The following is a 16,272-nucleotide window of genomic DNA, read 5'->3' on the forward strand; positions in this document are numbered from 1 at the left end:
TCCTTAATATTCCTACTCACTGATGAGACCTAAATAAAGGTCGAAACCGGTCTGGGTAGTGACCTCTCCTCATAATGTAAAACATCTCCTAGGTGCTGCATTATACATTATGAGAAAATATTAAGGATAGTGACGGAGCTTGCTCCACCTTGTTCCAAGTTGCACTAACGTTGTACTACCCAGGTGTTGACTTACGCTTGGACTCGCTGATAGTTCTTTGGCATGAAACTCTTAGATTTTGATCTCCGAGTTTCGTATCTGGCTTTAAAATAATGAGGGATTTATTATCCCCTTAACTTATATTTGGAATTGTCGACTGCACAGATTCAAAATAATCTCCCTTGAACTCCACAGAATGTTTATATCGGTCATATGGGTATTCAAAGGCACAGTAGAAGTCCTGAACATGAGTTCACCTTTGGGAAGAGGAAAAAGTCTGCAGGAGACAAATATGGTGGGGGGGGGGGTCGATCACACAGATCAACTTCAAAGCCAGAAATCGCTTCACAGGCATGTTTTGTGCAACAGAAACCAACTGTTGTTGTGGAACAGTTCTTTCCTGACATGTTGAATGCGAGCGTACAGATATTACATTATTCCTAAATAATACCGACTGTTCACTATGATGCCTTCAGGAACAAATTTTTGGTGGATAATTCCAGCAGCATCGAAAAAAACAATGACCATTGTCTTGATGTGATTTTTGCAACCTTCTGCGAGGGAAAAGATGTTCTATGCTCTGGTGCTTCATTTCTGGATCAAACTGCAAATACCAACTTTCATCAGCAATGACAATTCTTTGCAATCCATCATGATTTTGATCAACTGCAGGGATGAAATTTTGACAACATGCAATTCAGTGCTCTCTCTCTGTTTGCATGTCAATGTGTGCAGCACAAACATCAAACAAATCTTCCTCTTGTGAAAATCTCTTTTTAAGATGAATCTGGCTGTTTCCCTACTGACACCAAGCTGTACAATGAGTAGTCTAGTAGCCTAGTTATTTGCCTTTCATGGGCAACAATTTCCTTAGCTTTCACAATATTTTCATTTGTATATGCAGAAACTGGCTGTTCATGGCTAGGTTCATCCTCCAGGGATCTCTTCCCTCTTTAAATGTTCAAAACTAGCAGAACACCTGTGCATGGCTCAGTCAGTCATTGCTGTAGATTTTTAAGTCTTGCTACACTGCTGTAGCAGTTTTTCCTAATTTACAGTAAAATTTTATCACAGCTCTTTGCTTCATGATGCAACTTCTGACATGCTCAACTCACACAGTCTTACTTCAATGGTTGCCACATGAAAACTGCTGCGTCACCCAATTTGAAAATTGCACCTACGATTACAACACTATAGCGATCAAACTATAAACACATTTGTTACTTTTATTCCAATGGCTGTCATGTAAAAAAATCAATCTCATTACTTAAAGGGCACACTGTGTATGTAACTACAGTACATATACTATTACTGATCACATAATTTAATTAATTCAAATTTAATTTAAACTGGACACTTGCACGTACAATTAATTTTACTATCTCATAGGGATCAAAGGATAGTTTGTTACAGTGGAAGGTTGGCAACAATAAATTCATTTTAGAACAGCAGTAATACTATGGGACATTGTAGTAAGTTATGGTGAGTTACAGTGCAAGATGGTCACACATAAAGATCAGATTTTCATTATACAAAATTCCATTACTCTTAGAAACAAAGATGATGAAATACAAATACAATAGTCTACAGTCAATTAGAATGGCCTATCTAAATTAATGCTCCTAGTAATAGTAGCCACTGTAGAAAAGAGAAGGAATAATCTTAACATCCCAATTTTATTTAATTTTAATGGTTCCATATTCATACTTTATTAAATTTAGATTTAGAAATAATGCGATTATATGTGCATTTATTTTTTGGTCATTCTATCCACAAAAGGTTCAAAACTTACACTATGGGGGAAGGGCTGCGTGATTTCAATACCAGTATCTTAGGTTTCAGTGATGGCAATAGCAGTACTATGGAAATAAGTATTTGCTGGGAGAGATCGAGGGGCAAGCATGAGGCGGCAATGGACTTGACATTAGGTAATGTGACTGAAGATATGGAAGATCTGAAGAATGTTGTCAACTGTATCAGTGAATCTCAAGTGAGGGCAGAATGCTTGGAGAGGAAGAAAGAGGTATAGAGAGAGGAAATATGAAACATCATCTGATTCATGTGAAGGGAGAGGTTAAAAGACTGGAAAAGCTGACTGACATGAGATGAATAAGGAGTATGAGAGAAAGAGCAAGGAAAAATGATGAGGGTAAGGCAGATGATAAGTGAGAGAGCAAAAAAGGAAGGGTGTTGAAGGGGTAGGGCAGAGAAAAAAAAAAAGAGAGTGAGGGATGCAAGGAATGAATGGATCTGTGAGGGAGTTGTGCTGTATGGAGTTTCAATTATTTGTAGCTTGCAGAATAGAATATTAGAGGAGTGCTTATCTGTTGGAATGATAGAGAATGTGTCTATGACAATAAAATGATGTGAAAATGTAAATGAAATGATAGTGATGGTTGATACAAACGATCTGAGAGGCAGCATGAATCAGATGGTGAGAGATTTCAGGTTGATGTGAGGAATTGTATAACAGTGAGAGGGAAGATAGTGAGTGTACGTCCCAAGTGAATAACGAAGAATTGAGGAAGAGGAGAGCAGCGATAATGAATGACATAATAGCAAGAATGTGTTGAAAAAGCAGCCTGTAATATGTGGATGATTGGAGTGCATTTGAGGATAAAAGAGATTGTATACAAGAGATGGAATGCATTTAGAAGGGTGTAGGTGTCTGGAAAAATTGCTGTTCTCTGGGCAAATAAGTGTGTAGAGCAGGGAAACTAGAGTTCCTGGATGGATGGGTAGCAGGCATAGCCTCTTGCAGGGATAGTCACTATTGCAGAGTCGAATAGAGTCTGGAGGGAATAATAATAGGTAGAGAAATGCTGAGAATGCATTGGACAGGCTGAGGCTTAATGCCTCAGCCTGTCCAAAGATTATTGAAATTGGTGAGACTTGGTTGACAGAAGATAATGTTCTGCCAAGAATAGAAGGATATAGCCCATTTTGACAAGATAGCAAAGAGAAACAGGGTGGTGGAGTGTTTTGATGAGTGATGAGCTGTGTCCTCTTGGAATGGAGAATTTGGAAGGAAATAGCACTAATAGTTTTGAAAGTATGAGGTGGAGGTGTGCAGGATATTTAGTGGGATGCTGCTATAGGCTGAGGAACACAGAGCGTAACGAGCATAGACAGATCATTATGAGATTCCTCTGCTCAGTTTATACTGATATAGTTACTAGTATACAACTATATCAGTATAAGAATTATAGACACGTAAACACAGATTATTTTAATATTTGCCAAATATTCCAGTCTGAAAATAACAGACTATCTTCAGTGGCTACATAGGAACTGTTCCTATGCAGCCACTGAAGATAGTCTGTTATTTTCAGACTGAAATATTTGGCAAATATTAAAATAATCTTGTGCTTACGTGTCTATAATTCTTAATCATAATGTCACAAGTGTCTCTAAAGTTTATATCAGTATAAACTGAGCAGAGGAAACAGTATATAGTAGGGAAAGGAATTTCTGGAATTCTTGAGGGACAAATGTTGGGCAACATATAGCAGAGGAACACAACAATCAAGAGTTCTGAATTTAGAGTATTTGACCTGCAGCTGAGATGTCAGTCTTGTTCCCACTAGTGAGAGTTATCATGTAGTCTTGATTTGAAGGCTGAATAGATATACAGAGTATCAAGGAGAAAGGAATTCATGTAGATTTATAAAGACAGGAGACTATAATATTCTTAGGAATCAGGCTGATTCAGCTTAGGAATCAGCCTGGGTTGAAAGGATTTCAAAGGAGAAATATCAGCAGTCCAGGGGGAGGCCAGTGAAGAAATATTCATCAATAGCAATGACAGACTGCATTCATCTAGTGAAAAAGATAACACAATTTGGTGTAAAGTGGATAACTAATGAAATCAAATAGGAACTACAGATGAAAAACAGATAGCAGATTTTATTCCTGAAGGAATGGGACAGGTTGAAGGTTGGAAGTGCATGAGGAGAATGTGTTTCAAATACCAATTACTATGGAAGCCAATAAGGCAGTGAGGCTGGATGGAATTTCACCATGTGTTTTAACAGAATGTGCTAAGGGACTGACTGCTCTATTGACCTAGCTGTTCAATGAAAGTCTAGTTATTGGAAAAGAGATGAATGAGTGGAAGAAGGTAAGATAGTGCCACTACACAAGGATGGTGGTGGTGGTGGTGGTAATAGAATGAGTCATCAAAGTATAGACCAGTCTGTGTTTTTTCTGTAGTTAAGATTTTAGAGAAATTACTGAGAGATCATATAAAAAATTGGGCAGATGAATGTAATATCTATGAAGGACAGCATGGATGATGAGGGTGCCACATGATAAGTTGATATTTAAGTTGCAACATGCAGGGTTAGATAGTTAGTAAATTGGATTGGTGACTGTCTGATAAATATCAAGGAAAAGGAAGGTCACAAATGAGGTTCTGCAAGATCAATACTGGGACCTTTCCTTTGTAACCTTTATGTCAGTGATACTGTCAATAGAGATACTCAGTTATTGTAGTGATGTGAAGCTTGGCAGGGTTATTAGCAATAGTGCCAATGTGATAACCTTCAGGAGGATTTAAATAAGCTAGACAGATGGGCTAATTGAATGGGATGTCAGGTTATTGCAACTAAATATAAGGTCTTGAAATGTGAGATCTACCAATAAGAGGCTGTATATTCTATTGGTGGAAATATACCAGAAGAAATGAAGGAGACAAGGGGTCTTGGGGTGATAGCAGATAAAAATTTTAAGTTTAAGGGGCATATTGCAAATGAGGTAACTTAGAAGACTGCTGGAATTAAAACTGGACTTCAACATATAAAATCTGGGTACATTTTGGTTACTTGGTGTGAATAATGTTTATTATACTTTGCTTTGGTTCACAAAATAGTAAATGACTCAAAAGGATAAAAACTGACTAGTTTACAGGTCTACTTATATTTAAATATGGAAATTTCATAAGGATAACTTTAACCTTTCCTTTAAAAATAATATTAATAATGAATATAACAACAAACTGTACATTCCCCCCCCCCATACTAAACTGAAAAGATTTTTTTCAGTTGCACTTTTCAAACGAAAACACTACAAAAAATATGACATTCATATTTACATTCAATATGACACTTGTTTCCTTACTTGTTATGTATGATAATAAAATGACATAGAGAAAACAATTATTCAAAAAACTAAAAGAAAAGACAATTTCCAGTTCTAGTATTAATCTACAAATGAATAAATTATATCATCATCATCAAATTCCTGATATATATCCTCAAGGGGTGTACAGGATATGATAGTACTACATGAAAAATTAACATCATTGCTAACTTCCTATCTACAATTTTCCCCCAAATCACTGTTAAATGTCAAGACTCCAATATTATCAGGTATTATATTTCTGTCTTTTAAGGTACTTTTTACTGTATCGATCCACCTATATCTGGTCTTCCTTCTTTTTCCTGCCAACCTGACAGAGTACACTTGTTTTGCTCATCTTTCCTCTCCCATTCTGCTTAAGTGACCATACCACCTAATATTAGCTCTGTTAATACATTCCTGGATGCTGACAATATCAAGTTCTTTCCTAATATCCTCATTTTTAATATGATATTGCCATTGATGCCATCCGTTCGTGCCCCTAATCTTCTCAGGACTCTCATATCTACTCTACTCTTTGGTCAAGTGTTTTACTTCTAACCCAGCTCTCAGATCCATAAGTTAAAATTGGTTTGAACACCGTCTTGTATTACAACTAATTTAGTCTTTTGGCTAATTTCTCTCTTATTCCATATAAATTTATTCAGTTGACTTCCTACCATACCAGCTTTCTTAATTCTGTTGTCTATTTCCATATTTAATTTACCATCTTCATTAAAAATCATGTCTAAGTAGCTGAAATGTTGCCTTTCCATATTTCAGGCTTTTGATGGCTTTTTCTACTTCAAGTAATGATATGTATTCCTGATTGCATGCCTGGTCAATGTTTTTTTACCACTGTGCTGTCATCACTGCTTGTTTCATTTAGCAATTTTTTGAAGTAATTACTCCATACATCAAGGTTATCTTTTTCTCCTGTTTTCGTGTCACCTTTATCATCTCTAATTCCTTTTACAGTACTTTTTCCTCCATTTCTGAGCTTCTTCAACAACCTCCAGAATATCTTGCCACCTTCTTGATATTTATTTTCTATGTTCTTGCCAAAGTCCTCCCATGACTTCTGTTTAGATAGTTTTACACAGTGTTTAGCTTTCTTACATTTGTCTCTGTATTCTCTAATAGCACAAGCTGGCTTATTTACCAGGAACTTTTGGTATGCTTTCTTCTTTTCCTTCACTGCCTCTTTAACTTCCTGTGTCCACCATGGAGTTCTGATTTTTCTATCATTGTAGACAACCTCACCACATGCCTCTCTGGCAGAATCAATCAGTTTTTTCTTCAGGGCTTGCCACTGAATATCTCCAAGGTTTGGTTTCTGCTCTCAAACTCTCTTATTTTTCCTTGAATAATATTTGTGTATTTTAGTCTACAGTTCACATCTGAGAGCTGCTCAACTTTTATTCTCTTTAAAACTTTGTTACATGTTCTTACATCTTCTTTTCAATATGCAACCTGGGTGATTTTCAAAAACTATCTAGTAGATGCAATGTCTAAATGTATTCCAAGGGTGAGGTTAAATAAGGTAGGTGTGAAATGGATGAATAAAGAGATTAAGCATGCGATACAGAGAAAAAGAGGGCATTATGGAGGCAGCATAAGAGAAGTGGAAATAACCAATTCCATGAGGACTACAAAGAGCAGGCAAGGTGGGTGACTTGGTTGGTGAGGGTAGCTAAAGAGAGGCATGAACAGCAGTTAGCTAATGAAGCCAAAACAAATTCTAAGTTCTTTCGATATGTAGCCAGCAAAAGAAAGAATGATTATGGAAGGATGACACTGATAGGAGAAAATGGTATAAAGACAGCTGTTGCAGAAGGTGTGATGGAGAAACTTAATGAGCAGTTCATAAAGGTCTTTCAATCTTGTGAATGTGACTTCATGGAGAGATTGACAGCAGTTGATGATGGGGAAGAGAGACTGTAAGTGAGCAAGAACTGTATGGAGAGTTGAGCAAACTAGATGTAAATAAGGCTGTGGGACGTGATAATATATCACCACATATTTTGAAGGAATGTGCCACGGAGTTGACACCGGCTTTTTAATACAAGTCTTGTGACTCGGTCAAGTTCCTAAGGAGAGGAAGGAGGGCAAGATTGTACCACTTCATAAAGGTGATAGAACTCAAGCATCAAACTATAAGCCTATCTGTGTGTCAGGTGTTGTGGTTAAGTTGTTGGAGAAGCTTGTGAGAACTTGGATCCAAAATTGGGTTGACAACAATGGTATTATCTTTGATGGACAGCATGGATTTGCTAAAGGGAGGTCATGTTTTAGTAATCTACTTATTACAATACGGTGACTGCTTCCATGGACAGAGGAGAAGGATACACAGTAATATACTTAGATTTTGCAAAGGCTTTTGATAGATTACCATATGATAAATTGATAGTCAAACTGGAGTGGATGGGTTTAGATATTAGATTGGTGCATTGGATTGGAGACTGGCTATCTGATAGGTATCAACAAGTTGTGTATGGGAGAGCCATATCCAGGAAAAGGAAAGTTTCTAGTGGTGTGCCTCAGGGGTCTGTTTTAGGCCCATTGCTGTTTAACTTGTATATTAATGATATTGGTGAAGATTTGGATGGAAATATTCAGTTGTTTGGAGATGATGCAAAGTTGGGATGAACCATGAAGAGTAGTGAAGATGTTGTGGCCTTACAAGAAGACTTGAATAAATTGAGTGATTAGGCATGGAAATTTAGATGCGAGTTCAATGTTGCAAAATGTAAGGTTTTAAAATTTTGAAAACAAAAATGGGATGCAGAATTTATGCTATGCTTGATGAGGATATATTGTTGGACGTGGAGGAACTAAGAGATCTGATAGTGGATAAGGATCTGAAATTTAGGGGACACATAACCAAAATTGTGAAAACAACACAAAGGCTTCTGGGAATGATGCGGAGGACACTGACTTGTAGAAGTAGGGAGATTCTTGTTCCATTGTATAAGGCTTTGATTAGGCTACACATAGCCTATTGTGCCCAGATTTGGTTAATTGGTTTTCAGAAGGATGAGGAGATGTTGGAGAGGGTCCAGAGGCAACTGACTAAGGTAGTTTCTAACCTCTGGAATGTCAAGTATGAGGAAAGATTGAGAAGATGCAACTTGCAGAGTCTAGTGGACAGGAGGAGGAGGGGAGATATGATAGAGACCTACAAGTTATTAAGGGGTTGTTATAGGATCAATGCTGGAGAGGTTCTACAGAAAATAGTGGAAGATCACGGGAGAACCAGAGGTCATCCCTGGAAGCTGTATAAGGAGGGTGTGAGTAGGGGAGTGAGAGGTCGGTTTTTTTCATGCAGAGTTGTGAATTATTGGAATGCCTTGCCTGAAAGTGTGGTGTCTGCAGAGAATCTGAGTGTGTTTAAAGCACGGTATGATGAGCTGTGTATTTGATAAAAGGACGTCTTAGATGAGTCTGACTCCATGGGGTCTTGGGTAATAACAATAATAATATGAAATTCAATTTAATCCTGCTCAAGACTAAATGGTGATCACTTCCAATTTCAAATCCTCTGCACACTCTTTTGTCCTGCACCAGTGGGAAAACATCACTATCAACAATAACAATAGTCAATGAGACTTTTCTTATTCCTTGCCCCTTCTCTCCATGTGATTTGTGGACATTTTTATGTTGGAATATTGTGTTAGTAATAAATAGTCCATGTCCTGAGCAGAAATCCAACGAGTATTTACCATAATTATTAGCTTTGCTCTTTTCTCCAATTTTTCCCAAAATATTTTTGTATGTCTGACAATGATTTCCTACTCTGCTATTTAGATCCCCAACAAGGACCAACTTTTCCTTTTTCATTGTGTCAGTTGTATTCTCTAATGCCTCAAAAAATTCCTTCACTTCTACCTTAGTAAAACCTTCTGTGGGACCACAGGTGCAAATAAGTATCATTCTCCAGTTCCCCATTCTCATATTTGCCCACATCACTCTACTTGAGACTGCCTGCCATTCAAGAAGATTAGCCTCGTATTCAGTGTTGAATACTATGGCTACTCCTTCTTTTCCTTGATTGTCATTGCCTGAATATAACATTTTGTATTTATTGTTCAGAAAGATCTCACCAGTTTTTGTCTTTTTTGTTTCAGTCACCCCTATTATGTTGATCTGGTACTTATTCAATTCCTCAGCTAGCTCCATTTCTTTGGCATTCAGGCTTCATATTTTAATAGTACCGGTCTTGAACTCTAGTGATGTTGAGTTGGGGTAAGTTCTAGGATTTGTTCCAGTAGCTGAATTTTCGCTGTTTGCCCTGGTTCCCTGGTGAAAACAACGGGGGCCTTGTTTAACCGGGCGATGCCCTAGTCAGCATGAAATTCTGTCGTGTTGTATCATCATTTGAAATTTTGGTTTAAGCCAGTAAGGATACAATTTCGTCAGCTAAATCCCAAATTGCCAGCCCATCCTTGTCCGTTCAGTATCCAAGCAGATACCTAACAGGGTGCACCACATGAAGGTGAGGATTGGACATTAAGTCAGAAGCCCTGGTCGGTTCTCCACATTCCTTTGAAGGCTATGTGGAGGTCTACTCTCAGTTATATAGCTTTGATCCTTAAGCACTCTGCAGATTATATCATATGTTAATTATAATGGACTATTCTTAGCAAATGTGTGTATATGTTTGTTTTATATAAAAGAAAAAATCTGAACCTTTATCTAGACAAGTTTTTATTATTTTGCTTAAGTGACTAGAAAAAAAAAATCATACAGCTTTTTAAAGCATATCATAAATTCATACTAATATGATGACTGATTTAATCTCTCTTCCTTTTATTCAATTATCAAAAATTATAATATATGCAGCCAGTTATTTTCAATACAAAATATGAAACAACTACACCAATGTCAGTAGTATACAGAAAAAGTTACATATACTAAAATATTTTGCAAGAACATCTCTACTGAAATTTTTGCATTTTCCCAAGGTTACTAAATATTTCTACATGAGAATACGGTCAACTCTCTATATAGCAAATATGTAGGGACCTAAAGGAATAGTTTGTTATAGTGAAAGTGTGCTATAGTAAATTTCCTTTGCTGCTGCTGTTGTTGTTGTTGTTGCAATAGGACTTTTGCCAGGAATTTAGTAATCTGTTACAGTATATCATTATAATGTTATTTCCTATAGTGAGAACTGGCCTATACTTGCTATCATCCAATTATAAAGAAATACCAAATTGGAAAAAAAAAATCCCACTTTTTTAATGTAATTAGTTATACCATTGTGAGAAATAAGTATTTTGTATGATAGGACATTTTAATAAATATAGTTGATATTATATCACACAGTACTGTTCTGATTAATTTCTCTATTTTATGTTCCTGTTAAATGAAATTTTGAATCGGAGTATAAGAAATTGCAATATGTAATTAAATATTTTGAAAAGTAAAGAGTCTAAAATGAAACATATATGATTTAGTGCTACATTTCAGCAGAAAAGAATTTCCAAACTAAGACAAGCAGAGGCACAGAAATGAAACTATTTCTTGTACAATTTTTTGTTTGACTTAGCATGGCTAGAAACAAAAAATGTGCATATAGCTGCTGTACACTTTTCTGTCCCTTCAATTTAATTTAGTTTTCTTGCATATATCAATATTTTATTAACCAAACTAAATTTTTTTGCAATTTTAACTGCTTACAGATGATTAATTAAAAAAACATAAAATGAAACAAGCCTTCAGAAGTTTCTTTTATGTGGTTTAGAAGAATATAATAATCATATTCATATTTGAAATGAACATTGACATGTAAGGATATGGAAGCCATTTTGCCTCTTCGCAAGGCCTTGATACAACCGAACCTGGACTACTGTCCTCAGGTTCGGTCTCCTGGGGTCCAAAGGAACTGTGGAAAGGCTGCAAAGAAGTTACAAAGATGATATCAGGATTATGGAATGTAGATTATGAGGCGTGAGTACATGGAGACTGCAGATACTAGTAGAAAGAAGAAAGAGGGGGTGATATGATAGAGGTCTATAAACTTTTGAGAAGATGCTATACAATATCATTTGATAAAATTTTGTACCATTTTGGTTGGAAAAGGACAACGGAGCATCTGTGGAAATTAAGTTTGAGTGCAGTTAAGGGGTGAAAGCTACATTTTTCCCTCATAGCACTGTGACTGAATGGAACAGTTTCTTGCTTGAAGCTGTGAGTGAATCTAGTGTGAATTTAATTAAAAGAAGGTATGACAACTGGCATGGATGATGTACAGCCTCTCTTGATGAGTCCTTTACTCCCTGCCACCCTAGGTCTAATAATAATAATATTAACTAACCATTCTCTCACTTTGCTGTTATGCAACAACTAATCCTAATATAAATGAGACAGTGATTCATACTAACTAAAGTGAATTATTCCCAGTATTTTTTTTAGATTCAGTAAACTATATATTATATATATATATATAGTAAACATTATATATCAATGAAAAGGTGAAATACATTTATAACGAACTCCTTTGGAATAAAAAACAAAACAGAAAAGAGGTAATGCCTTTTGGAGAGGAGAGAAAAACAATGAAACATCTTATTAATAACACTGCACAAGCAGCAAATTAAAAACTCATTAGAACCATTCCAAAAGAAAAGGAGTCTGATGCATCATGAAAACATTTCACAAATGATATAGCTTTTAATTTTTTTTTCTTGTGAAAGGTAAGAAAATTCAGTTTATTGGGAATAAATCATAATCATTCATTTCTTGTGTAATATTGAATTTGTGTCATAAATAATAAAGATGAAAACTTAAACTTACGTGAAGTTTAAGAATTTGTGTAAATACATTCATGTAAATATATATGAATTAATAACAATACAGTTTTTATTAAGACTTAAAAAAAAAACTGTTTTTTAGATGCAGGCTTTGACAGTTGATCACAGTATTAGAAGATATATCTGGACTTTCCATTAACATTGGAAAACATGATATGTGTAATATAGTTCTTGTTTTATGTTTACAAAGTTGATGTAATCTCTGCTGAATTAGTCACATGGCATTCCTAATGATAACTATTGTGTGGCCACATATAGCACACACTAGCAACACTGAAACCCTCTGAAACAATTTAAATATTTACACAAATAAATATCTCACTGCAAACTTTCCTCGAGCTGGTGCACTTCATTACAAAACTGAAAGGCTGTGATAAAGTCTAGGAATCCTGTCTAGAGTTCTTCACCTCCTAGACAGGATTTGAACCCATACCTTTCCAACCAAAGGGAATCATCAATACTGATTGAGATATGAAGGCTTGTAATAATAACACTAATACAAATATTTTTTATTAGTTGCTGCTCTCTCCTTTTTTTTATCAATAATATTCTTACACAGTGACATAAAAAACTTCCAAAGGCTTATATTAATTTTCAAAAAAAAAAAAAAAAAAAAAAAAAAAATCATAAGAAAAAAGTGACAATAAAGTAAAAAGTCACATAATGCAATCGATAATTTCATTTTATACATAGTTTTCATATACAGTAGTACATAACAGGTTTACATAGTCCATTTCAAGAACTAGATAGACGCGACTATCAGAGACCAAACTCATAAAAATGATTTTTTTTTTAAATAAATTGTTTTATAGTGGATATAAACTGTATAGATATTAGTTGTATGTAGGCTTATTTAAAGATGTGAAATGGATATTTTATAAGCACTAAGATATGCCTAAAGTACTGAAATGGAATATATAAATCTTTCATCTACTGATATATTGTATTTACACATAAATACAAATCTTTCCAGTGTGATAAAAAAATAGAGGTAACATTCATTACAGTAAAGAAGAAAAGCTGACAATTATTAGAGTACTATATGCTTCCATACTTCAAAGGAATTGGAGTAATGAAATAAGAAAGAAAAAAGCACTGCAAAAATCAGGAACACTGATGATATCTGACTTAGTTAAAAGGCTTCACACAACACATAGAAGAACTCAATCTTGGTATAGAATTCTGGCTGTATCACAAAATATCAGGCTTTGTTGATTAAAACTAAATTATAATATCAACATAGCATTTAAGCTAGGATACATAAATATATAATGTATATAAAAAAACAGGAATAATTTTTTACATTATAAATGAAAATAGAGGAATGTTTCAATGATCAGATTAAAAAATGTCCAGATACCTATACATAAATGCTCTTTTAAATTGTTTTCCATATCCAGTAAAAAAAAAAAAAAAAAAGGGAGGGGAATAAAAGATCATCAGATGCTTCACCACAGATCACTGGTTTAAACTGAGATCTTTAAATAAAAGCACATTAAAAATGTTGACTAGATAGATGCCTTCCATTTTTAGCCGACTACAGAACTATTTATTACATCTGAGTTCAGCAGTTTCTATCCTCATCACCATCACCCTTTCGCTTTCCTACTGCATCAGGATTGGCCAAAGGATCCAAATCAGCAAACAGGTTAAACCAAGCTGACATGTCATTTTTCTCCTGAAATTTAATGAAATAAAATTTCATTTGCATTTAATAAATTAAACTTATTAATAATTATTAAATTTAACCTTTTCACTGCTAAACTTGAGTCATCCCAAGCATTTTAAAAATGGCATCCTTGTAGAGCTTGAGAATTCTTGAACCCACATTTACATTAAAAAAAATAATAACTGCCAAAACAACTTAAAACATAATAGAAAGGGGAATGGTAAATCCCTTTATGTTTTTACAGCCGGGTATGAAACTCGGATCGAAATCCATAGTTTCATGCCGAAAAACCTATCAGCGGGTCCAAGTGTAAATGATCACTTGGGTAGTACAACACCAGGGCAACTCAATGCAAAGGTGGAGCAAGCTCCGTCACTAACTTTAATATTCTCTCATAATGTAAAACCCAGCTCCTAAGAGATGTATATATATATATATATATTTTTACATTATGAGAAGAGGTCACTACCCAGACCGGTTTCAACCTTTTTTGAGGTCTCATCAGTGAGTAGGTAGACCTGGAATATCAAGGTTTTAAGTGAACACTTAAAATGAACACATAAAGTGAACACATTAGCCTTTCGGCTTATTAACTTAAAACATGTTTGAATTTTGTGAACATGTGCTGATATCTGTTATGAACATAATTCAGTTCAACTCGAGCACTTCTCTATTGACATTTGCTATTTGAAGGAACATATTTATACTAGTGCACATAGCAGAAGAAATCCCCTGGCCAATGTATCATTGTCATCTCGGTGCTATTAAAAATAGCTAGAAGTGTGCATGCTGACGATATCCTGAGAATCTTGAGCTCATGCTTTGTCCTGTCTGATTGGAGAAATGTGAAATATGGAACAGCAAAGAAGAGAAAGATAAGACAGGCTCTTCCTCCTCTTCTTTCTCATCTTACAGGAAGGAGAGCATATACAAGACAGAGTAAGGAATGATGTTTTCATGATAAGAAATGTGCCTGATGACAGCGTTATGAAATTGTTTTCCAAGTGTGAAGATTAAGGATGTTAGAATGGTAATAAGTATGGAATGAGACAAGACATGAAATAGTATTGGAAAAAGTTAGTTTGAGTAAGAAAGAGAGAGGGTTTGTAGATATATGATGTCAATCTAGTAAATAAAAAAAACTGTATATGAGTGAATGAGTGACATTATACTTGAATGTTTTTGGAGTTAAGTGTCTGGAAAAAGCAGTGATAAAATGGAAATGCAAAATCAGGGAAATTGGAGCTATTGCATCTAGATGCAGGTGAGCAACTCATGAGGCAAGTAACAGAATCAGAATAATCAAGAAACTTCTACAGGCAACCCTCAGATAAGTGGGTATAAGTGGAAATCATCAAAAAATGCAGCTTCTTGCCCCTTGAATACGAATGGAATGATTACAAAATGTAAGGATAGTTGTCTGTCCAAGAGGATATTGCAATTTGTGTACACAAATGCTAGAATCATGAATATATCTTTCAAAAATAAACTTTAATTTGTTTAATTGGGCTGGCAATTTGTGATTTAGCCGACCAAATTGTATTCTTATCAGTTAAACCAAAAAAAAAGATGATGGTACAACATGACAAAATTTCATGCCAGCTGGGGTGTCGCTCGGTTAAACAAGGCACCCGTTGTTTTTGCAAGGGAACCAGGGCAAACAGCGAAAAGTCAGCTACTGGAACAAATCTGAAAACGCACCCCAACTCAACATCATCATCATAAAGATCGGTACTATCAACATAAGAAGCCTGAATGGCAAAGAAATGGAGCTAGCTGAGAAATTAGATAAGTACCATATCGACATAATAGGGGTGACTGAAACAAAAAAGACAAAAACTGGTGAGATCTTTCTGAGCAATACATACAAAATTTTATATTCAGGCAATGACAATCAAGGAAAAGAAGGAGTAGCCATAGTATTCAACACAAACTACGAGGCTAATCTTCTTGAATGGCAGTCAGTCTCAAGTAGAATAATGTGGGCAAATATGAGAATGGGGAACTGGACAATGAGACTTATTTGTGCCCATGGTCCCACAGAAGGTTCTACTAAGGTAGACGTGGAGGAATTTTTTGAGGCTTTAGAAAAAGCAACTGACACAATGAAAAAGGAAAAGTTGGTCCTTGTTGGGGATCTAAATAGCAGAGTAGGAAAGGATTATGAGACATACAAAAATATTTTGGGAAAATTTGGAGAAAAGAGCAAAGGTAATAATAATAGCAAATACCTATTGGATTTCTGCTCAGGACATGGACTGGTTATTATTAACACCATGTTCCAACATAAAAATGTGCACAAATTCACATGGAAAGAAGAGGCAATCATCATCATCAAATTCCTGCCATGTACCCTCAAGGGGTATACAGAATATGATAGTACTACATGAAAAAAATTACATCATTAGTAACTTCCTATCTACAATTTTCCTCCAAATCAGTCTGTTACTTGTCAAGACTCCAACATTATCAGATCATACATTTCTATCATCTAACGCACTTTGTACCGTA

General features: G+C 35.3%; 1 protein-coding gene across 4 annotated transcripts in view; it reads right to left on the bottom strand.

Moving 5' to 3' along the window:
* Positions 1–9,967: 9,967 nt before the first annotated feature.
* Positions 9,968–16,272, bottom strand: part of ICA69 (islet cell autoantigen 1-like protein) — a 196,201-nt gene continuing 189,896 nt past the window's right edge. For all 4 annotated transcript variants that reach the window (XM_090390956.1, XM_090390958.1, XM_090390957.1 and 1 more), the window contains exon 12: positions 9,968–13,770. In XM_090390956.1, the coding sequence (XP_090247082.1) occupies positions 13,657–13,770 (114 nt within the window). In that variant the 3' untranslated portion in view covers positions 9,968–13,656. The remainder of the gene's footprint in view (positions 13,771–16,272) is intronic.

Source organism: Typopeltis vanoorti, chromosome 3, assembly GCF_054136105.1.
Source record: "Typopeltis vanoorti isolate ZY-2024b chromosome 3, IOZ_Tvanoo_1.0, whole genome shotgun sequence".
In the NCBI taxonomy this organism is placed as follows: domain Eukaryota; kingdom Metazoa; phylum Arthropoda; class Arachnida; order Uropygi; family Thelyphonidae; genus Typopeltis; species Typopeltis vanoorti.